The sequence below is a fragment of the Anabrus simplex genome, chromosome 6 (genome assembly GCF_040414725.1).
Source record: "Anabrus simplex isolate iqAnaSimp1 chromosome 6, ASM4041472v1, whole genome shotgun sequence".
NCBI classification, from domain to species: domain Eukaryota; kingdom Metazoa; phylum Arthropoda; class Insecta; order Orthoptera; family Tettigoniidae; genus Anabrus; species Anabrus simplex.
Window position 1 is genome coordinate 344,289,905 of NC_090270.1, and position 26,259 is coordinate 344,316,163.

Here is a 26,259-nt window from a genome sequence, read left to right on the forward strand (position 1 = left end):
TACATACATAATCATTAAAGACTGTTATGCCTTTCAGCATTCAGTCGGCAAGCCTCTGTGAATTTACTAAACCTCGCCACAATCCTCTATTTGCAAATAGTGCTGTGGCCTCATTTAGTTCTATACCTCTTATCTTTAAATCGTTAGAAACTGAGTCTAACCATCATTGTCTTGGTCTCCCTCTACTTCTCTTACCCTCCATCACAAAGAGTCCATTATTCTCCTAGGTAACCTATCCTCCATTCGCCTCACATGACCCCACCCCCGAAGCCGGTTTATGCGTACAGCTTCATCCACCGAGTTCATTCCTAAATTAGCCTTTGTCTCCTCATTTCGAGTATCCTCCTGCCATTGTTCCCACCTGTTTGTACCAGCAATCATTCTCGCTACTTTCATGTCTGTTATTTCTAACTTATGAATAAGATATCCTGAGTCCTCTCAGCTTTCGCTCCTGTAAAGCAAAGTTGGTCTGAAAACAGACCGATGTAAAGATAGTTTTGTGTGGGAGCTGACTTCCTTCTTACAGAATACTGTTGATCGCAACTGTGAGCTCACTGCATTAGCGTTACTACACCTTCATTCAGTCTCACTATATTACCATCCTGGGAAACACACAACCTAAATACTTGAAATTATCGACCTGTTCTAGCTTTGTATCACGAATCTGACATTCAGTTCTGTTGAATTTCTTACCTACTGACATCAATTTAGTCTTCGAAAGGCTAATTTTCATACCATACTCATTGCATCTGTTTTCAAGTTCCAGGCAGTGCAGGCTTTCGGCACAATGTGCCATTAAGACCAAGTCGTCAGCATAGGCCAAACTGCTTACTACATTTCCACCAAACTGAATCCCTCGCTGCCATTTTATACCTTTCAGCTGATGATCCATGTAAACTAAGAACAGCAAAGGTGAAAGATTACAGCCTTATCTAACCCATGTAAGTACCCTGAACCAAGAACTCTACCATCAATTCTCACTGAAGCCCAATTGTCAACATAAATGACTTAGATTGATTTTAATAATCTACCCTTAATTCCATAGTCTTTTCCCTCGGTAGCCTGTCATATGCTTTCTCTAGATCTATGAAACATAAACACAACGGCCTATTCCACACTGGTTTTCATCCAACTTCCTCTCAACTACTAATCGCACCCTACCTTCCAAAATGCAAGTGAATACTTTGCCTGGTATACTAATCAATGAGATACCTCGATAGTTGTTCCGATCCTTCCTGTTCCCTTGCTTATAGATAGGTGCAATTACTGCTTTTGTCCAATCTGAAGGTACCTTACCAACAATCCATGCTAATCTTACTACTATATGAAGCCATTTCATCCCTGCCTTCCCACTATACTTCACTATCTCAGGTCTAATTTCATCTATTCCTGCTGCTTTATGACAATGGAGTTTATTTACCAACATAACAGAAAATTTTGTGAGTATTATAATTTATTCCATTGTAAATGTTTTGTTGTTGTTTGAGTATCAGTCCACAGACTGGTTTGATTCAGTCCTCCATGCCACCTTATCCTGTGCAAAACTTTTCATTTCTACGTAACTATTGCATCCTACATCTGCTGTAATCTGCTTGTCATATTCATACCTTGGTCTACCCGTACTGTTCTTACCACCTACACTTCCTCCAAAAACCGACTGAACAAGTCTTGGGTGTCTTAAGATGTGTCCTATCATTCTATCTCTTCTTCTCATCAAATTTAGCCAAATCGATCTCCTCTCACCAATTCGATTCAGTATCTCTTCATTCGTGATTCGATCTATCCATCTCACCTTCAGCATTCTTCCGTAAAACCACATTTCGAAAGCTTCTATTCTCTTTCTTTCTGAGCTAGGCCTAGTTATCGTCCATGTTTCACTTCCATACAATGCCTTACTCCACACGAAAGTCTCCAAAAACATCTTTCTAATTCCTATATCAATGTTTGAAGTGAGGAAATTTCTTTTCTTAAGAAACCTCTTCCTTTCTTGTGCTAGTCTGCATTTTATGTCCTCCTTATTTCTGCCATTGTTAGTTATTTTACTACCCAAGTAACAATATTCATCTACTTACTTTAAGACTTCATTTCCTAATCTAATATTTCCTGCATCACCTGCCTTCGTTCAACTGCACTCCATTACTTTTGTTTTGGATTTTTTAATTTTCATCTTGTACTCCTTACCCAAGACTTCCTCCATACCATTCAGCAGCTTCTCGAGATCTTCTGCAGTGTCAGATAAAATAATATCATCGGAAAATCTCAAGGTTTTGATTTCCTCTCCTTGGATTGGGATTCCCTTTCCAAATTCCTCTTTGATTTCCTTTACTGCCTGTTCTATGTAAGCTTTGAAAACGAGAGGGGACAAACTGCAGCCTTGCCTCACTCCTTTCTGGATTGCTGCTTCTTTTTCAAAGCCCTCAATTCTTATCACTGCAGAATGATTTTTGTACAGATTTTAGATAATTCTTCATTCTCAGTATCTGAACCCAATTGCCTTCAGAACCTTAAATAGCTTGGTCCAATCAGCATTATCAAATGTCTCTATCTACAAATGCCATGTACGTTCGCTTGTCCTTCTTGATTCAATCCTTTAAGATCAGACGTAAAGTCAGGATTGCTTCACGTGTTCCTACATTTCTTCTGAAGCCAGATTGATCTTCTCCCAACTCGGCTTCAACTTGTTTTTCCATTCTTCTGTAAATAATACGTGTTAAATTTTGCAGGCATGAGATACTAAACTAATGGTGCGGTAGTTTTCACACCTGTCAGCACCAGCTTTCTTGGAAATAGGTATAACTACATTCTGCTGAAAATCGGATGCGACTTCTCGTGTCTCATACATTACACACTAAATGGAATAAACTTGCCATGCTGGTTTCTCTTAAGGCTGTCAGTAATTCAGACAGAATGTCATCAAATCCAGGTGCTTTCTTCCTATTTAGGTCGCTCACATCACTGTCAAACTCTGACCTCAAAATTGGGTCTCCCATTTCATCAGCATCAACAGCATCTTCTTGTTCCAGAACCAAATTATCTACATCATTACCTTGATACAACTGTTAGATATGTTCCTGCCATCTTTCTGCTTTGTATTCTTTCCCTAGAAGTGACTTTTCATCTGAGCTCTTAATATTCATACACCTAGATTTCCTTTCTCCAAAGGTTTCCTTGATATTCCTGTATGCAGCATCTACCTTTCCTAGGACCATACCACCTTCGACATCCTTGCACTTCTCCTTTAGCCATTCTTCCTTAGCTACCTTGCACTTTCTATCCACTTCATTCTTTAATTGCCTGTATTCTTGTCTGCCTTCTTCATTTCTAGCATTCTTGTATTTTCGTCGTTCATCAATCAGGTCTAGTATCTCCTGAGTTATCCACTGATTCTTAGTTGATCTTTTCTTCCTTCCTAACATTTCTTCAGCAGCCCTACCGACTTCATTTTTCATGACTATCCATTCTTCCTCTATTGTGTTTCCTTCAGCCTTTTCATTTAGTCCTTGTGCAACATGTTCCTTGAAACAATCCCTCACACTCTTTTCTTTCAACTTGTCTAGATCCCATCTTTTTGCATTCTCTCCTTTCCTCAATTTCTTTAACTTCAGATGGCATTTCATGACCAACAAGTTGTGGTCAGAGTCCACGTCTGCTCCTGGGGAAGTTTTGCAATCCAACACCTGATTTCTGAATTTCTGCCTAATCATAATGAAGTCTATTTGATACCTTCCAGTGTCTCCAGGTCTCATCCACATATACAGCCGTCGTTTGTAGTGTTTGAACCAAGTATTGGCAAGGACTAAATTATGATCATTGCAGAATTCAACCAGCTGACTTCTTCTTTCGTTCCTTTGTCCCAATCCAAATCCAAATTCTCCTCTTCTCTTCCTTCTCATACCACTGCATTTCAGTCTCCCATCACAATTAGTTTCTAGTCACCTTTTACATATTGTATTAAATCTTCTATCTCTTCATATATTCTTTCCATTTCCTCATCCGCTGAGCTAGTAGGCATATAGGCCTGCACTACTGTGGTGGGCATTGGTTTGGTGTACATGTAAACTTTGTAAAGCTACGATTTATGTATACAGAAACATTTATTTCCAGGCAGAGATTGTCAGTAAACTGCCTAAAATATTCAGGTAAAAGTTACTGTATTAGCGAAAACCAGAGCTTTGCTATTAGGAAGAAGCTACCTCGATACCACTTTGTGAAAGCACTTAGTACGTTGTTGCACAAAGTATTGGGGAATTAATATAATACGAATTTTCATTAATTGAATACATTAGATTCAAGTAAATAGTGTATTTCTCTTTGGGCCCTTCAATAGTTTATTATAGTCTAAGATTGTTTTAAATCAAGTAATTCAATATTTTCTTCAATCAGGGAAAACGCTCCCCACCTGGGAGTAAGCTGGTGTGTACCGAGCTCCCCGCTTAAGGGTTTAAGGATGAAATCAAAGCATTCTTTAGAAAGAAGTCGCATTTAAATTTACTGTTATACAAAATACACTTAGCAATATTTCAACACATAAGTTATCCCAAATAGAATGGAGTTCTTTTCAACTACATGTAGATTATAAGTTAAATGGTACCTTAATCAGGAAACAAACCACTTTAGATAAAAAAAACTTGATTACCTAAAAGGAATGTAGAAAAAATAAAAAGCATCCCACATTTTAACAACGCGCCAGCCATAGTTAACATGACAAACACAAACTTCTCAGAAAAAGAATTTGACTTGTTAATTAAAACACAATTGGCCTAGCACACAAAAGGAAAGCAACGTGATCAGCACTATAGCAGGGGTTTGAGTCCAATATTTCCAAACTCCCCTTAAAATTACTGAACGATAACAGGTATGAAATAATAAAGGAATTACAGACAGTAACCGAGGAATTAAATAAAACTTCTGATTCCAACCACACAAATCTAATTCAAAGATTAAAAACCAAAATTGATGACAATAACATCATAGTAACTAAAGTGGACAAAGGAAGGACCACAGTTTTAATAGACAGGAATGAATATGTTACAAAAACAGAAAACTTTTTTGCAGGTGGGACATTTTCAATAGTCGGCAAGGGCCCTACTACTAGAATTCAACGAAATTTAAAAACACTAATAAATAGTTAAACTTTCTTACTCAGTGAGCAAGAGCAGCAAAAACTAATCCACATGAACCCTAATATTCCCACGGCCAGAGCCTTACCTCAATTACACAAGAAAGAGACTCTCTTGCATCCCATTATCAATTGCAGAAATAGCCCGATGTATAAGACTTCAAAGTACATTCGCCATTTTCTCAAAAGACATTATAGATTTAATAACAAATCCCTGTTAAAGAACTCGGTTGACTTTTGTGATATTTTAAAGAAATTTATTTTACTACCCAACCACATTATGTGCTCTTATGCTATTATGAACATGTATTCTAACATGCCGACAAAAGAAACAGTAAACATTATTAAGGAAAACCTTTTCAAACATAGTAATCTAAGCACGTTTGAAATAGATGAGTTTATTAAGATTCTAAACTTTGTATTAAAGAACAACTATTTCACTTTCAACAGCAAAATTTATCACCAAGACAGCCTAGCAATGGATGATCAGGCATCTTGGCCGACATAATTGTCACTCGTTCTGACGCTGCAAAGGCAACTAGTTCATACCACAAAAATCGAGAGGATTCTTCACCTCACATCCATCGGTAGTCGTTCTCAATATTCAAGCTATATCCAACATCAAGAATGAGCGTTCCCATTTGGCTATTAGCACAACGAGGAAACAATCGCATCAACTAGTAAAGACACACATGGCAACACTCAGCCATGAACCTTTTATCATGTTTTCAACAAAAATAAGACTGTGGCCTCATCTCACAAATACAGGTTTATTAACAACAACAACAACAACAGATCCATCAGTCACACAGCTGTATACTCTATGATAATATAAGCTTTCTACAAGAATATTTAATGTCTACTTTAAGGTTCATTGTAACCATAATACAACTTCAAATTGGGTTGCCTTTAACCAGATTCCATTCATTTTGATCTTGTACTTCAAGGCCATAATTTTAGCCCGTTCATGTAAATAAGGACAGTGTGGCTATTTTAAAATGTTTTTTAAGGATTTCAGTGTAAGATTGCACCAACATTACTCATTTTTCTCATACATATTTTTAAACATGTTTTAATTGTCTAAATTGTCATTTAGGAACTCACAACAAGTTTTCCTCATTTTTATGCATGTAACATGTAACATTTGTGTAACATCTTGACTAGAGTAGTAAGGATCCTGATCTTTATCTTTTAGGCATGAGATTACGGTTGATGATGCCCATACAGTGGGCAAAACATGTCCCATTAAATTAGTATGACAAGATGTAAATCTTAATTTTTAAGAACCCAATATGTATTGAATAGGTGGATCTCAAACTTTTGTATCTTGTTGAATTATTGTACATTTCAATACAGACCAGTCATGAGATTTGTAACATGTAACATACCACTTAGTTGAGCAGCTCGTCTCCTTTCTCCCAAGTCTTCCCAGCTCAAACTTTGCAACATTCTTTGTAACAATACTCTTTTGTTGGAAATCACTCAGAACGAATGGAGCAGCTTTTTTTTTTTTTGGATTTTTTCGAGTTCTTGAATCAAGTAATGCTGATGAAGGTCCCATACACAGGAACCATACCCTACTTGGGGTCTTACTAGAGACGTATATGCCCTCTCCTTTACATCCCTGCTACAACCGCTAAATACCCTCATAACCATGCGCAGAGATCTGTACCCTTTATTAACAATCACATTTATGTGATTACCCCAATGAAGATCTTTCCTTATATTAAAACCTAGGTATTTACAATGATCTCCAAAAAGAATTTCACCCCATTAATGCAGTAATTTTCCTATTTGTGAAACTCATCCTGACTTTTAACCCTGTTTATCATCAGACCATTGACTACGGTCCATCTCACAACATTGTTGAAGTCATTTTGCAGTTGCTTACAATCTTGTAACTTATTTATTACTCTGTACAGAATAACATCATCTGCAAAAAGCCTTCTCTCTGATTCAATTTCTTTACACATATCATTTTTATGTATAGGAAAACATAAAGGTCCCTTAGTACTGCCTTGAGGAATTCCCCTCTTAATTATTACAGGGTCAGATAAAGCTTCACCTACTCTAATTCTCTGAGTTCTATTTTCTAGAAATATAGCAACCCATTCAGTCACTCGTTTGTCTAGTCCGATTGAACTCATTTTTGCCAGTAGTCTCCCATGATCCACCCTATCAAAATCCTGCTGGATTCCTACAAGTTGAGCTTCAGTGGAATAACCTTTCCTAAACCCAAACTGCCTTCTATCGAACCAGTTATTGATTTTGCAAACATATCTAATCAGAAGGAATGCTTTGCTAAAGCTTACATGTACTGCATGTCAAACTGACTGGCCTGTAATTTTCAGCTGTATGTCTATCAGTCTCTCGTTTATACACAGGGGTTTCTATAGCAACTCTCCATCTATTTGGTATAGCTCCTTCAAACAAACAATAATCAAATAAGTACCTCAGATGTGGTACTCTTTCCCAACCCATTGTCTTTAGTATATCCCCAGAAACCTTATCAATACCAGCTGCTTTTCTAGTTTTCAACTTTTGTATCTTATTGTCGTTATCATATGTAAATTTTAATCGCCGGCTGTAACTCGATCCAAGTATATATAACTTCTTCCTGCTTGCATTGACCAGTTCAACTCAGTTTATGAATGTGTTCACTATGACTAAACAGATCAATCCTGGCATAAAACATACGCCCACACAAATCACACTGAATGGATGGAGGAGAGCGGGGTTGTAATTGACAGAGTTTTCTTGCTTGTCACTTGGCTTCTTGATGTCTGCGGCGTTCTCTTTCAAACAAGTTGACAGCGGTGGATGTAGTGTTCCACCACAGTGTGTGGTCCCCAGCACATTCTTCCCATGTCTGTATATCTAAAGCAGCTGTCTTCATGATATGTTTCAGCTGGTCCTTAAAATGCTTAAGAGGGGCTCCATGAGGTCTACTGCCGGAGCAAAGTTCACCATAAAGAATTTGGTGGGGAAGCCTGGCATCACCCATGCGGTGAACATGGCCTAACCATTTCAGTTGATGAGCGATGATTGTTGCCTCAAGGCTATTTAGCTGTGCTTTTTCGAGAACTGCTGTGTTGGTCACATAGTCCTCCCACTTAAAATTCAAGATTCTCAATTTCTGTTGGTTTTTTGATCTCACGGCGATAGTGTGTCCAAGTTTCACAGCCATACAGCAGCGTGGAAATGACAACAGCTTTGTACTCCACGAGTTTGGTATGCAGTTTTAGTTCGTTATTCATGAAGACTCTGTGCAGTAACTGACCGAATGCTGCATGAGCAGTCGCAATTCTTTTATCAACGTCTTGTTCACAGGTACACCGTTTAGACAAGATGCTTCCAAGGTATGAAAAGTGATCAACCTGTTCCAGTATTATGTCTAAGATGGAAATACTGAACTCAGGAAGTGTTAATCCTGGGGCAGGTTGCGCAAGTACCTTCGTGTTTTCGCATTAATGGCAAGACCAAAACAATCACATGCAGTTTTATTACCTCCATAGTATTAATCACCTTCTCTATCTGGACACATTATATTGTTTGAAGTAGGAAGAATACAATTAGATACAATAATATTTGTCTATACTATTCGGAGTACAAAACACAGTTAGAATCAAGAGTTAACATATTAAGTGTCGTGTGCACAGTTTCTGTATTCTTTCTGCCTGTACCATAGTTAAATGGCTTTACAACAATAATTATTGTCTGGCCAGTCTAGTCTGCTAAGGTAATAGAGTAGATCGTACAGCCAGTGACTGTTTGCAGAGTGTCGGGCGGCGAGAAATAACTTCACCCCCTAAGAGGACCAACTGCTTTGGGAGGTTATCGTGCCCTCAGTATAAGAAATGACACTGGAACCCATCAAGCCGCGTCTGTCCCCAGGTTAGAGGCGGCTGCAGAAGGCATCTGTACTCCATGTTAGGAGCGACCTGATCACGTGCTGGCAGCTGCAGTAAATTGCCTTTGGGAGTGGCGAACCCATTGTAATAGCATAAAAATGAGTGAAAATATGGTGTGTCCTTGTAAAATGCTAGGGCATCCCCTGGAGGCGACGCACAGCTCTTCATGTACTGGGGGAGCTGTGACCAGTATCACAGTATACCCGAATCAGGACAGTCAACATCCTAACCCTGACAGACAAGACTGAAGGGCTGATAGAGTTCATGAAAAAGGGACAAAGCCATCCTTGGTCATAGTGAAACTAAATGGAGAGGAAGAGGGGAAAGAAAACTGAAGTTAGGGTATATGCTGGTTTTTTTAAATGACTGAATCTCATAAAGATTCTTGATAAAGTCTTTTTTGCAGTCTGTACACTTTCTGTATCTATCCTTACTAAGGAAATATTTAGTAATTTAAATCGTTCAACTTAATGGGGGTTGTGTTTTCATCCTAAGAAATATTCTCATAGTTCAAGAGAACTGATGTGGAATACTCTTTTAACATATTGTTAAGTGGGACAATGCAGATTCGGCATTTGGTCTGCTACCCAACCGGGTCTTTGGGAAGAAAGTCATCATTACAGTGCTACTCTATGGATTTGAAACCTGAACCCTGTACTTCCATGACATCAAGAAACTTGAGCATTTTCTTCAACAGAAACAGCGATCCATTTAAATATCAAATGAGAGCACCATGCCTCCAGTTTTGCAGTTTTTGAGAAAGCATGCATGAACTGTGTAGAAGTATCTACCATCGTCCGTCGAGTTTGGTAGGCTGGGCATGTGTGCCGTATGAGCAACACCAGGCTTCCTGACCAATTCCTGTATGATGAACTTCCCTCAGGCACAAGATCAGCTTAAAGAAATCATCAAGATCACAAATATCAACCCCAAAACCAGGGCACACAAGCCAAGGATAATTCGCATTGATACCGGACTACTTCTGCTGTTGAACTGCTCGAGCAAGAGCATCGCAGGTATGAAGAAGCTGAACGACAGATATTCATGCTCCGTCAGGTGCAGCGTCGTCTTCCCCCTATCCATTAAATGCAATCTGTGTGGACACATGTTTCACGCTAGAATTGGCTTGTTCAGTCATCAGAAGTACAAGCACAAACATCGTTGGGTGCTAGTGGATTGTAAGCAGGAGAAATTGTATTCTCGGAAACGACAAAGAGCTGACGACGAAATGGGACATTACACAAATTTTAGAAGTGTTTAAAAGTGTGTTTCTCTTTTTGAACATGTTTAAGGTATAACCTTTATTAGAATGAACATTTGCTTGTTCGCAGGGAGTTCACCATGGCTGAAATTGAACATTTTTGTGATCCAGCTGACAAGCGGCATCCGAAATTTAGCACAGTTGAGAATACACGCGTTTTATTGTATTCAGCATGCAATCAAATGGATGGGAAATCTGCCTCTTTCACAACTATTGGTGAAGCTGTTGCTTCGGTATGTATCAAGAACTTTCTGTCTTGTTGTACACCCGTTACTTTGGGTTTAAATAATAAAACATGAGTTCTTTCCTTTGTAGTAAGTATTTATGTTTTTCCTTTTTTTTTTTTTTTAATTTTATTTTAAATTTTGCTTCTCTAGTTTACCAGCAATGATTCTGCATTGCCGCAACAGAGTGGAAGAAAAGTTTATTACATTACTTATGTCTTAACAGAGAGGGAGTGTAACTTTGCATAATAGTTTGCTTCCATCAACACCATCATCATCATCATCATCAATTCACCTTTTCCGGCTGACACCGGGTAGGGACAAATATGGTTCCTGTCTGCTGCGTCCTGTCTTTCCACCATTCCTCATCCAACACTGTGTTGCAGTCCAGGTTCTGTTGTCCTGTTGTTGGAAAACCATCTTCAGGGCTGCCGACAGTGGGGTTCGAACCCACTATCTCCCGAGTACTGGATACTGGCCACACTTAAGCGACTGTAGCTATCGAGCTCGGTACATTACTTCTTTAGCCTTCATTGGTACATATTTATTCCATATTAATCTCCATCGCCCTAGTGTTTGCCGAGGCCGCACCATATTTGACTGTTGTTATGATGGGTTTGCCACTTCAAAGGTATTTTAGAGCTGCTCTTAATGTGAAGTGCTGACGCCTTCTGCAACTGCCCCTAACCGGGGGGCAGATGCTGCTTGATGGGTTCCACTGTCATTTCCTAAGAGAACTCATCCGCCCGAAGCCGTTGGTCCTCTTAGAGTATGAATTATTTCGGACAGGACCGGCCAGTTTGCTTTATAAGGCAGAAAAGGCATTGGAACATTGTAGATCAGGATGGAAAAGGGTAGAAAATAATGAAATGATTTGCCTGTGCAAGGTATGCAGTATAAATGTATTGTTTATTTTAATGATAAAGATACATATCTGGAAGTTACGTGTTGATAAACCGTGAGTTCATAGGTCAGTTATAACCCCGATAATGTTTTTCTGCTCTACTTCGGCAGTTCTTGCATCGAGACCGATGTTAACTTTGACAATGGGCATTGTTAGCTATTGTATGCAATCTTTGTTTTTTTGTACAGAGATTTGAGAGGTTATAGAACCTGAATTTGATTGTAAACTGGAAATATGTAGAAGTGGTTTCCTTTCAGAATGTCTGTAACAATTCCCTACATATTCTCTGCTTTTACGAAAAAGAAAGCTGTTCAGATGCTTGCTACTCTGTATAGTTACACAGCTTTTGAACTGTTACAAGAAAGTGATAATTGAAGAAAAGGTTTATCTCTGAAACTTAATGAAGATGATAGTTCTGCCCTTGTATATGGTGCAGAAGGTGGAAGTGCGAATGTGTCTTATGTCATGCTGATGGATGGAAGAGGTTCAGGAATGATGTCAATTTTTAGTGTAATTCCGTTCACAGTACCTGAATGTACACCACCACCAGTAAGAAACTAGACAATGTTTTGGATTGTTTTACACTATTTACAACCAAGGAAATAAGTACTGTACATTTTCCACTCCTAAATACAGTATACAGTTTTCCAAATAAACTGGTCAACTCATGAATAGCTTAGTCATTTCCAACAAAAACACAAATGCAATGGACTGAGCAATATGCAGAGACGGAAATCTCAAGAGATGCCATATGAGAAACTGTTTCTCATAAAAATGCTTAAGCTGGGAATGCTGGAGTTCTTTATAATCAAATTTTGTATTTTAATTTAATATTCCCAATATTCACATATTAGAGAAGATTTAAAAGTAATTTTTCTAAATGAGGGCCTGTGCCATACGGTACTGCACGCCGCTTGACATACCTTGTTACCTTGTTAGAATAACCATGAAATTTAATATTGTTACAGCATATCACACAAATTACACTTAGCAATAAATAAAAGAACAAGTGGTGTTTTGGTTCATGTCTGACATTTCTTTATGAATTCCAAAAAAATAACATTAGGTCAAACATAACATTTCTTTAGGAAATAGGAATGATACTACTATAGTCACCCGTTTCCACTTTTCACTAGTGTGGAATGGCTAAAAAGCAGTTTACACAGACGCCCACACTTCACTTGACACATTCTGTGCAGGTGCGGATTTCGCATCCAGCGTCCGCACAGCGCCTTCGTTGATTTGTTTTTGGAGTGAGATAGTGATGTAGGCCATCAAACCTCAAGGTGTCAGATACTCTAAAAAAAAAAGTATTTATTTCTCTTCAAAATACCACCCAAATACTTCATCTATATTGTAATAAATATTTTGGGCCTACCTTATCCTGAACTGTAGCCAACTTATCAAATTCATTTGGTTGCTTAAATTTTGCTTGAAAGAAATTGGGGGTAGATGTTCCACCTAATCAACTCTTCAATTTATGATAGAAATATTTATTTCATGTTGTTGTACTAGTTTTGATACCTGTGGTACCATCCTCAGTAACCGAAACGAACTATTTTTAAAGATTTAAAATAATCTAAATACACAAAAACATCAAAACCGTCTCATATATAAAAATCTAATTTTAATGAAAATGCAATTTAAAACAATACAAGAATGTAATGGAACTACAGTATTACCCCTCTTTTACACTTTTCAAGGAACCAAGGAATACTGGTATAAAAAGGGGGAAAGTGTAAATCGTTCAAAACAACTTGTACAGGTATGTATAAAAATGCCCCGGAAAAGGAGGTAAATGTTACACAAATGCATATTATTAATTTATAGAGGGTATTTCAATCTCAACCATTTTACTGTACTTACCTCAAATAAAGGCCATGTAAGTTAATTACTGTACTATATTAACTGTTGACTACACTGCCTTTGTAATTCTGCTCATCCTTTGAGCAAGGGAAGGCTACCAGTAGGTGGTTAAAAATTTGTGTAATATATTCTTTTAATGTACAGTAGTTACTTTCTTAGAATGGCTATAGAATTATCTAAGATGCAATATTTTTTCTGAATGAAACATTTTAATTGCTACTATTGTAGCTGTATTTACAATATTAACACAAATTTATTCCAGATGGAAAACTACACAATCACTGCTTCCTACCAAAACAGTCCAGAATAGATCTCTGTTTACACTTCTTATTTCTTATGACCTCTGTTTTTTAAGCTCATCAAGGTTATTAAAATTATTTTCGCCCCCTCTACATATGACAGATACCTGCGTAAAACATCCACTGGTGCACTTGCATCAGTACTGGTAGGCATCACTTTACTCTCTTCCTCTGCTTCATTACTGTCACTGGTGGGAGACTTGGCTGCTGTTTGCTCAGCAGCCAACTCCTCCACACTTCTTTCCTCTGCAGTGATCACAGAATCATCTGCCCAAAGAAAATCTTCAGCAGTGCAGTCTGACTGCAACATTCTCCATACATCAGGTAGCAGGCGGTCCTTCTTCTTCTTCTGGCAGCTGAGGTTCGGGATGATTCTTGAAAAATCCTGCTTTCAAGAAACAATTTGAGATGGTAGTCTGCTTCACGGCTTTCCAAGACTTTGCAGTGAAGTGAAGCGCATCCTAGATTGAAACTTTAAATTATGATGGATCCTTTCCAGCATCCATAAGGAATAAAATTTGCTTCACCAGGTTCTTCCTATAAAGCGACTTATAGGTTGTAGCTTGCTTGTGCAGTTAGCAGGCAGAAATTGTAACTGCACATTCCTCAAACTGACATCCACAGGATGTGCAGGACAACAGTCGTTGAAAAGAAGGATCTTCCTATTTTGCATACCCATTTTTGAATCCGGAGCAATTAACTGCTGTCGGAAAAGATCTGAGGTCATCCACGTTTTATGGTTGGCATTGTAGGCAGTAGGTAATGATCACACATTCTTGAAGCAACGAGGCTTCTTAGATTTTCCTATCACATAGGGGTGGAGCTTCTCAGAGCCATCAGCATTGGCTCCCAACATCACTGTGAGCCTCATCTTGCTGTGTTTCCCACCATGGCATTTATCTCCTTTAAATGCCAGTCTTGCTCGGCAACACACTGAAAAACAGTCCAGTTTCATCTAGGTTAAAAATGTTCCTAGGTTCGTAATCCTTGGTCAGCTCCTGCAATCTTCTGTCGATCCATTCTTCCACAGTTTCATCACTAACTGCATTAGATTCCCCACAAACAGTTTTATAGGTTAGGTTATACCTTTTCCTAAATCGGTCAGTCCAGCCATTGGACGCACTGAAATTTTCAATGTTTCAAGAATGTTTGCCACTTTCAGCGCCTTTTCCTTTAAGAGCACACCATCAATTGGAATGCCTGCGGCTCTTGAAGTTTCAAACCAACTTTTTAAAATTTTTTCCATTTTCTTGTATTTTGTATGACATATACTTCCTTTTCCTGGAGTTTGGTCCGCATTCTGTTGCACTTGATGTAATGCTTCCTCTGTTTTTCACAATTCTATTCAGTGTGAGTACAGGAAGCTGCAATCCACGTGTCAATGAAACACTTGTTCCACGGTACAAATCAACCTTTTTTAATATTCGAACTCACTCATCCATAGTGAAAGTTTTTCTTTCCTTCCCTTTTTTTTTTTTTTTTTTCATTATTAGCAGGAAAACAATAAAGCAATAACAAAGATTAACAAATACACACGACGGGAAAGGAAGATTGCGGCAATTCTCTTTGACCGCTCGGCTCACATAACAAGAACAAAAAACGTAACAAATAACAAAAATAAATGTGACGAATCAGCGACAATAACTTTAACAACTCCAACAACAAACGCAAGTGTAAAACAATAACCGTGAAATAACAAACTCAGGCAAGACAAACACTGAATCACTTGATAATGTTTCCTTCTTGTGGCTTATACTGTACTTATCAACAAGGCAAACACTAGATATCTACTCCTCCTCCTCCTTCGTCTTCTCCTTTGCGGTTTTGTTGGGCTGTGCATTTTACCATTAGCTGGATACTGTGTGTGTGTGGTGTCGTGACACAGGTTTTGCCACGACGAGTAGTGATGAATAATCAGATTGTTTTCCCGAGCGGTAGGGATGTTTACTTCAATGGGCCTGAGTGATTCGCTACGTGTGAAAGAGACGAAGTCCTCTGCTTCCCAAAACCTTCTCTAATTGTAGACTGAAGAATATATATATAAGTATATACAGTATTTACAATCTTCTTCTCGACTTCGATTATTAAAAATATAAGGAAGACTTGGCGTGGTCGAAGTACAGGCGTGAATATTCAAGTCCAAACTCGGACCTTATTGTTATTATTATTATCGGAGACCTGACTGACAAAGCTTCCGCCCGCACTCCTAGTAGAATTGTTCCAAAAAGCCTCGACTAGGGTGTGTATCCCTGTTTTATACTCTCTCTACGTTACGCCCTTCTTCTAGAAGGCAATAGAAGTTCTCTTCCTATGGTAACTGTCCACAGACACACCAAAACGGAATTGCCTCTTTCTAGAGATATACTACGCACTTTTAGCAGGGTGCAGTTTCCTGCTTCATGACTCACCCTACCTCGACCAAGCCTAAATTCTAATTTCACAACTTGTTGTTTCCAGCATTTATGTGCCTTCAAACTCTTAAATCCTATATGATTCTTAATTTACTTATATTCTTCTCCCAGTATTATCATTATGATATCTTGGCCTCACTGCTATTACATAGTCATTAATATTAACTCGTAATTTCCCCATAATATCAATGTATGTCTCAGCGACACCATTCCTCCTACTTTCCTGGTCACAGGTTCGATTCTCGGAAGAGTGAGTCGTGAGCTCCAACTGGGGGCGGACACGACAGCGGTTATTGTACATGTTTTTAATTTCTGTTGGGTGTTTGTTTACTTGCATTCAAAAGTCATAGGATTATGGTGGAAGGTTTGTGTGTATGTGAGGTTTAGAGAGTTAATTCAACTCGTCAGGTTTGAAAATAAGGTTTAGGACGTTCTGGAAAACACCTGATATCAAAGAATGTTCTGCGTTGGTTAAGCGGAAGTTCAATAATGAGAGTTTTAAGAGTTATTATAGACCATGGTTGTTTGATTTAGTAGTCGTGCCATGGATACTCAAAGCATTTTAGGGTAGTTGCGACGCCATTTTACCTCGAATATTTTCCTCTCAAACAGCCTGTCATGGCGTAAATGGCGGAAAGCATAAAGTGTCGCAAACATAAATTTGAGAATTTTAATACATTGTGAGCATAGGAAATCTCAGAGGACCAACAATAAATTTGTAAAAGACGGAAAAACATAAAAGCCGGGAACGTAAATGCGGTGTAATACTGTATAGAGTTCTGATATATTTGTTATAAAGTTCACTAATGGAAGGTCTTAAGATAAAATAATATAAAATACTGTAAATATATAAACACATTAAAGAAACAAGTTATGCAATCCAAAGGACAAGTTAATTGAACAAAAACAAGTTGTAAACAATAAAAATTAATAATTAACCGTGAACATCTTCGGTAAATAATGACCCACAGCTTAGCACCGGGGAAGAGTGGGATGGACAGGGTTCCTTAGCTGTAGTGAAGGCGACTTGTCTAGGGGTGACAACCCCGAATAATAAGCCTCCCAAGCTAACAGCTTGGGTAGTACGAGGCATGTTTAAGTAAGTACCGTTTGGATATTTCGCCGATGCAGCGCCGTCGGCATTCCGTGCATGCACGCCCCGTACCTGCATCTATTGGCAAGGCTGAGACGCCATTACGGCAATAGTCACCCTTGTATACGTTTATTGGCAAGCATTTGAAATGGCCTCGCCGATCGAGAGTCCCGCCGAATGTGAAGTCCGGTCTGTTATTTGTTTTCTGAGTGCAAAAGGTTTGAAAGCTATCAATATTCATTGTGAGATCTGTGCAGTCTATGGACCAAACATTATGAGCGATGGAATGGTTAGGAAATGGGTTGGAGCATTTAAAGGTGGCTGCAACGATGTGCATGATGAAGAATGGAGTGGGCAACCTTCAGTCATTAGTGAAGATTTGGTGCAGGCATCTCATGATGAATATCAATAGCTTTCAAACCTTTTGCACTCAGAAAACAAATAACAGACCTGACTTCACAGTAAGCGGGACTCTCGATCATCGAGGCCATTTCAAATGCTTGCCAACAAACGTACACAAGGGTGACTATTGCCACAATGGCGTCTCAGCCTTGCCAATAGACGCAGGTACACAGCACGCATGCACGGAATGCTGACCGCAGCACTGGATCGGCGGAATATCAAAACGGTTCTTACTTAAAAACATGCCTCGTATCTTGGACGGTGGCTCGCCACTGTCCCACAAAGAATGATCTTCAACTGAGCGTGGAGGAAAATTTCGCTAAATGCACTACCCCAGGTGGTAACCAGTCCACTGTCGCCCATGGTGACGTTAGCGGACCTTCGAATTCTGGGGAGTCCACACCGACATGCTTTAAGGATGAGTCGGAGCATCCTGAAATCACCAGACGTAAACTCAGATGAAGACGGCAAAGCTTCTTTGCAACATTTAATGCTGACTTACTGCTGAAAGTGGGTAAACTGAAACACCTGACTGATTCACTAACATGACACAACATAGTACTGACAGCAGTACAGGAAACCAGATTTACAGACGAACATGCCTTCCAGTTCCAAGGCTACAGAATCCTCAAAGGAAAAGTTGGTCAGCGGGTAATGAAGAACCTACCCCACTTAGGTACAGGATTTATAATCAGTCGCAGGATACTGGATTCAGTCACCAACTTTACCTCCCCGAGCAGTCGTGTATCCATTCTCTCTCTCTCAATTGTGCTAACAAGGGCTACAGGGCAGTCAGTGTACATGCCCCAACCAATCAGGACAACAAACGCAGTCCAGACAGAACTGACAAATTCTGGGAAGGCTTAGAAGATATTCTTTCTAAACTTCCCGAGAGGCACACCGTCATACTGCTTGGTGACTTTAATGCCCAATTGGGAAGAGAGGAAAAGATACAGAAACCAACCACAACGGAGAATGCTTGGTGGATCTGTGTAGGACTTTTGGGTTGGTTATGAAGGCAACAGCCTTCAAACACCTGCTAAGGAAGCAGAACACTTGGATTTCACCTAATACCAACCTGGGTGAATTCCAGATGGATCATGTGGCCATTTCACCGAAAATCTCAAAAGGAAATACAAAACATGAAGGTACTAAAGAAGTGCCAATCTGGACTCAGACCATTACCTCTCAAAGGTCAAAATGAGACTCCAGCCTAGAAACACTAGATTACACAGGACCTCCAAGATGGTAAGATTTGACGTAGAGCGACTTAAGAACTGTCAAGATGTAAGTCAGAGACTGAACAATACAGATCTCAACAGCTGGGACCAACTGAAGGAGACCCTTGTCAAGGCGGCCAATGAACTTACCTTCCTCACTAGAAGAAGGAAACATCTGTGGTGGACTGAAGACTGTGACAATGCCTGGGTAAAGTAGAATTCTAAAAAGACCCAGGAAAATTGGGAGAAGTTTTTTGGAACACAACCCCCCTGTGAGTGGGGGACTCAGACGAAGAATACACCCACGGTATCCCCTACCTGTCGTAAGAGGCGACTAAAAGGGGCAACCAAGGAATGATTGTATTAGAACCATGAAACTACTTGTGATTAGTACCACCACGCGGGGAACACCATGAGTTGCTTCTACTTGCGCGTAGTACCACTATGTTCGGTATCAAATAGGTTTGTGATTAGTAGCAAAAGAGTACGTTGCCGGCTTTTACAGTACCTGTGATTGGTAGCACTATATGAGCGATGACATGGGATGAGCGACACCATGGTTCTGGCAATTGTCATAACATTTCGTCTCATTTCGTACCATTAAGGACCAATGACCTAGATGTTAGGCCCCTTTAAACAACAAGCATCATCATCATCAAGAAAGCTTACAACCCAAGATAATTCAAGGAATCAAACGGACCTTCACACAAAACGAACTAACCCAAATCGAAGAGAGCTTTGCTAAGAATAACTCCAAAAATTTCTACAGAACCTTCAAGCAGACACTCAGAAAATACACTCTGCCAAGCCTCCACTTCAGAGACTCACAAGGCAAACTGGCATTTAATGACAAGGACAACTGCCACCTTTTAGCTCAGTACTTTAAAAACCTAAAACCTACTCAACTGTGATCCACCCAGCAAAGACTTAGACTACAAACAATCCACACCAAACCCTGACTCGCTGCCTCCTTCATTGGCAGAAGATGGCCAAATCATTCAACTTCTTAAGAATAATAAGGCAGCTGGAGAGGACTCTATCGTTGCTGAACTGTGGAAATGTGCTGGAAGCAGTGCCGCGGGCAAGGTCAACGGGATCATCCAGGACATCTGGGAAATGGCTGATTGGAAATCGGCTCTGATCCATCCGCTTCACAAAAAGGGAGATTTTACTAATCTAAACAACTACCATGGAATTCCCCTCATCCCGGTAACATATAAGATTGGTAAATTATGCATGGCATATGTAGGGTCATGGCTGTCGTAAATGAGAATAGAGATGAGTTAATACCGTATTAAGAATGACATTTCCCTAATGCTGTAATGGTCACACAACCATATTTAAACTAATTTAAGGTTGTAGATACCATTATAGATTTAATGGCTACTTTGTATATATTGGAAGGTTATTTTCAAGTATGAATGTGACATACATACATATATTATCATTATAGACTGTTATGCCTTTCAGCGTTCAGTCTGCAAGCCTCTGTGAGTTTACTAAACGTCGCCACAATCCTCGATTTGCAACTAGTGCTGTGGCCTCATTTAGTTCTATACCTCTTATCTTTAAATCGTTAGAAACCGAGTCTAACCATCGTCGTCTTGGTCTACCTCTACTTCTCTTACCCTCCATAGTGGAGTCCATTATTCTCCTAGGTAACCTATCCTCCTCCATTCGCCTCACATGACCCTACCACCGAAGCCGGTTTATGCGTACAGCTTCATCCATCGAGTTCATTCCTAAATTAGCCTTTATCTCCTCATTCTGAGTACCCTCCTGCCATTGTTCCCACCTGTTTGTACCAGCAATCATTCTTGCTACTTTCATGTCTGTTACTTCTAACTTATGAATAAGATATCCTGAGTCCACCCAGCTTCCGCTCCCGTAAAGCAAAATTGGTCTGAAAACAGACCGATGTAAAGATAGTTTCGTCTGGGAGCTGACTTCTCTCTTGCAGAATTCTGCTGATCGCAACTGCGAGCTCACTGCATTAGCTTTAGGACACCTTGATTCAATCTCACTTACTATATTACCATCCTGGGAGAACACACAACCTAAATACTTGAAATTATCGACCTGTTCTAGCTTTGTATCACCAATCTGACATTCAATTCTGTTGAATTTCTTACTTACTGACATCAATTTAGTCTTCGAGAGGCTAATTTTCATACCATACTCATTGCACCTATTTTCAAGTTCCAAGATATTAGACTGCAGGCTTTCGGCACAGTCTGCCATTAAGACCAAGTCATCAGCATAGGCCAACATTTCCACCTAACTGAATCCCTCCCTGCCATTTTATACCTTTCAGAGATGATCCATGTAAACTACGAACAGCAAAGGTGAAAGATTACAGCCTTGTCTAACTTCTGTAAGTACCCTGAACCAAGAACTCATTCTACCATCAATTCTCATTGAAGCCCAATTGTCAACATAAATACCTTTGATTGATTTTAATAATCTACGGTTAATTTCATAGTCCCCCAGTATAGTGAACATCTTTTCCATCGGTACCCTGTCATATGTTTTCTCTAGATCTACGAAACATAAACACAACTGCCTATTCCTCTCATAACATTTTTCAATTAGCTGGCGCATACTGAAAATCTGATCCTGACAGCCTCTCTGTGGTCTGAAACCACACTGGTGTTTATCCAACTTCCTCTCAACGACTGATCGCACCCTCCCTTCCAAGATGCCAGTGAATACTTTGCCTGGTATACTAATCAATGAGATACCTCAATAATAATTGTTGCAATCCTTCCTGTTCCCTTGCTTATAGATAGGTGCAATTACTGCTTTTGCCCAATCTGAAGGTACCTTACCAACACTCCATGCTAATTTTACTACTCTATGAAGCCATTTCATCCCTGCCTTCCCACTATACTTCACCATTTCAGGTCTAATTTCATCTATTCCTGCTGCCTTATGACAATGGAGTTTATTTGCCATCCTTTCTACTTCCTCAAGCATAATTTCACCAACATCATTTTCCTCCTCCCCATGAGCTTGGCTGTTCACAACACCACCAAGATGATTTCCTTTTACATTGAGATGATGATCAAAATATTCCCTCCACCTCTCCAGTGATTCCCTGGGATCTATTATGAGTTCACCTGAATTACTCAAAACACTGTTCATTTCCTTTTTCCCTCCCTTCCTAAGATTCTTTATTACTGTCCAGAAAGGTTTCCCTGCTGCTTGTCCTAGCCTTTCCAGATTGTTACCAAAATCTTCCCATGACTTCTTTTTGGATTCAACAACTATTTGTTTCGCTCTGTTTCTTTCATCTGCATACAAATCCCTGTCTGCCTCGGCCCTTGTTTGGAGCCATTTCTGATAAGCCTTCTTTTTACGTTTACAAGCTGCTCTCACTTCATCATTCCACCAAGATGTTCGCCTTTTCCCATCTTTACACACAGTTGTTCCTAGGCATTCCTTTGCTGTGTCTACTACAGCATCCCTGTGTGCCACCCATTCACTTTCTATATCGTGAACCTGCATACTGTCTACTGTTTGAAACTTCTCACTAATCATATCCATGTACTTCTGTCTAATTTCCTCGCCATGGAGATTTTCTACCCTTATTCGTTTGCAGACAGATTTCACTTTCTCTACCCTAGGCCTAGGGATACTTAGTTCACTACAGATCAGATAGTGGTCTGTATCATCGAAAAATCCCCGGAAAACTCGTACATTCCTAACAGATTTCCTGAATTCGAAGTCTGTTAAGATATAGTCTATTATGGATCTGGTACCCCTAGCCTCCCATGTGTAGCGGTGAATAGCGTTATGCTTGAAGAACAGCTAAACCCATACTAGCACAGAAGTCCAGCAAACGCTTCCCATTCCCATTAGCTTCCATATCTTCCCCACATTTACCGATCACCCTTTCGTATCCTTCAGTTTTATTCCCAACTCTTGCATTAAAATCGCCCATTAGCACTATTCTATCCTTGCTGTTGACCCTGACCACGATGTCACTCAATGCCTCATAAAACTTGTCAACTTCATCCTCATCTGCACCCTCATATGGTGAATACACGGACACAATTCTTGTCCTAATTCCTCCAACTGCCAAATCTACTCACATCATTCGCTCATTTACGTGCCTAACATAATGTATGTTGCGTGCAGTGGTATTCCTGATAAAGAGCCCTACCCCAGCCTCTGCCCTTCCCTTTCTTACACCCGTCAGGTACACTTTATAATCTCCTATCTCTTCCTTGTTATCTCCCCTTACCCGAATATCACTTACTCCTAGCACATCCAGATGTATCCTCTTTGCTGACTCAGCCAGTTCTACTTTCTTTCTTCCATAAGCCCCATTAATATTGATAGCTCCCCATCGAATTCCATTTTGTTCGCCAAGTTGTTTCCAAGGAGTCCCTCGCCTGTCAAATGGGAGTGGGACTCCGTTACTCTGATAGGTCCGAGGCTTGCTTAAAATGTTCTGAGCTCGGTAAATTCATGAAGCAGGATGCTACCCTACTTGCACATAGTCCAAGTGAGGATCTCTTGTCTAACGGGTTATGGACCACCGGTGAATTGTATAGTCCTAGCCGCCTGAGCACAAGGAGGGCCAGGACTCAGAATATGTCCGAGATGCCCACTCCCATTCCATAGCAACTGGTATCCTGACTCTCAGGACTACTTACTAGGCCACTCAGCCGTTGCCCATGGTTTACGAACTAGGACATGACTACAGAAACCCACAAACATGAATGTGAATGAATTGGTAATTACAGTTAATTTAAGGCAGAGTTGTGCTAAATAAAAGGAAATTTATCACTTTTTCCCGATGCTTAGGAGGAAGTAGAGTAAGGATGTTATGAGATAAACCATTCCTACATAATTCATAGCTGCAGATATACATGCATACATGTAAATAAATCTTAACAAGCAATATTTTATTAATGCGTTCTGTAAATACATAGGAATATTTACAACGAATAGAGGAGTATGACCTTGATATCACAAGTGTCTTCCCATGAACAATTTGTATTTGTTATTAATTTTATTGGCAAAGATTGTAAATAATATGAAATTATAGCAAATTTCAATGATGAAATTAGGAATCGAGGTGAAGAATACAATTGTTAGTCGAGAATTTCAGTCAACTAGATAATAGTTAATTGAATATGAATTATTATTATTATTATTATTATTATTATTATTATTATTATTATTATTATTATTATTATTATTATTATTATTATTATTATTATTATTCCATTTTTCTCTTCCAAGATTTCCATTTTAGCAATAAATCATAGTAATTAAGATTTATTTGATGTCTTATTTATAGCTTGTTGTAGTAGTATAAGCAAATACAGTAGAGACAATACGCGTCACTTCCGGAGTTACCCTTGTTAAAATGGTAAACAATTCGCAAGTGGCGCTCCTAGTGGCGTGACCTGAAAATTTGCGCTAAATTCAAATGTCAATGGAAATGGATAAATAAATTACGTCTAGAAAGAAAGTGTTACTAAGATATTAACTTCAAAGTTGGTAGAGCAATTCTGGATAAATGTTATGAAAATGAAAAATGAAGAATTATTTTACAGGTTATTATTTAAAGACTGAAATTAGACATATAATCAAGATGTGAACTGGACTGCATTTATGTATTACTTTTTTATCTTTGGTACCTGCCTGAACTTTCACGGCTAGAATTGTCTTTTTTTCTCATTTAAAAACATTGTATCATCACATTAAAACACTTGTCAACAAAAATTTTGGCACATTCCTTACACACGATTCAATGAATTTACATTTAAGAGCTGGACAATTTTCCTTTTAACTTGAAGCCTACTAACAGAAAGAAAATATATAAATTTAGCCTCAGAAACATTCAAACATTCCTTATAAGCAATACTTGCCATTACATTAGGGTAAAGCAAATTTGCAACATCATATAGTTTCAGCAAAATATGTAAATTTCTTAAATCACCCATATTTTCTTCAGTGCTTGACAACGCATTACGGCATTCCAAATGGGATAACTTGGAACACAACCAGCCACACACATATGCATATGTATTTTCCTGAATTAAATCAAACCCACAGATCAGTCCTACAACATGCCAGTATTGAAGGTTAACTGCTGCACTATAGAATAAAATAAGCTTATTATATTGTAAATCAGTTAAAATATGGTTTGTGCAGGTCAGAAGTTTAGGAAGTACTATAAAAATCTTTGTAATTGGAAGAATATGTATGCAGACACATTATTTATGTACATTTTCTTGCCACAAGGGAAACAGAAGAAAGACCGCGAATCCTTTTACACTTCATAGTTATTGCAGCCAAACTCAGCACATATTTTTCCACTCATATTGAGAGGAGATATAAAGGAATGACACATGCTACTATTTACTTATGTCAACTTAATGCATACACATAAATAAAGCCAAAAACTTCACAAACAAATACATGTGCTCTTATGACAGAATCGGTAACTCCAGGTCACTCTGCTAGATAGAGCTCTAATCGCTGTCCCTCTATATCTCTCAGAATGTCGCGTATTGTCTCTACTGTATTTGGTATAAGGTACCGTTGAGTTAAGCAATGGAATCTTTGGATATTCATGTGCACCACGGATACGTCTGGTGGAGACGTCCATCGAATCTACAGGGAGATAGAAATAGCACTCGGCATATCAATTCTCTTTACTGATCCCACGTAAAACACTCTACCGTTCAAGAACTCTGAGAGACTGGTCGAGATTTATTTTATGTGGCACAGGTGAAGCGTAATTCATACATCTTCATTATAGACTGTTATGCCTTTCCACATTCAACTTGCAAGCCTTTGTAAATTTACTAACCACCATTACAATCCTCTATTTGTAACTAGAAGATTTAATAGACGACTTAGCAGCAGCGATAAGTCTAGTAGGGAGAAATGATTCGCTGATAGTGGCAGGTGACTTTAACTGTTACATTGATGTACCGTCACATAAAACTTCCACACTTCTTCATTACATGGAACAGGAAGCTCTGTCGCTGACTTAACAAGAACGAAACAAAAACATCATAGGCTATAATGGCTCAAGTACAATAGACCTTGTATTCATAAATAAGGGTGTCACTTTTATTCAACAGAAAGTGTTTGACAATGTCTCCGTTAGAAAACACCTACCCATTGAAACAACTCTATACCCGGAAAGAGATGTGACTCCTGCTAAAGTGAGCAAGAGCAAAGTATCAAGGAAACTAGACCTCACCAAACTCTGACATACATCAAGCCATAAATGCAGGAAACATTGATGAAGCGCTGTGGAAATTGGAAATCAGCTCAGCCTGCTGAAGAAAGACCCAGGAAAGCCAAACCATGGTTTAATGTAAAGTGCTTTCAAATATGAAAGCAGTAAGAACACAGGAAACATATGCAGATCTCTGGAAGGAATACAAGGTCACCATCAAAATAAGCTAAGAAAGACTATCAAGAAAAGGAGAAAACACTTATAGAAGAAATAGAACAAGATCCATTGAGAGCACTAAAACCTGCACAACCAAAATGTCTAAAGGATATACCAATGGAA

The 26,259-nt window shown here is 39.1% G+C and overlaps 1 protein-coding gene across 1 annotated transcript in view; it reads left to right on the plus strand.

Moving 5' to 3' along the window:
* GlyRS (glycine--tRNA ligase) overlaps nt 1–26,259 on the plus strand; it is a 145,032-nt gene that overhangs the window by 50,465 nt on the left and 68,308 nt on the right. Inside the window, exon 7 of the mRNA XM_067148915.2 lies at nt 10,362–10,524. Within this exon, the coding sequence (XP_067005016.2) occupies nt 10,362–10,524 (163 nt within the window). The remainder of the gene's footprint in view (nt 1–10,361; nt 10,525–26,259) is intronic.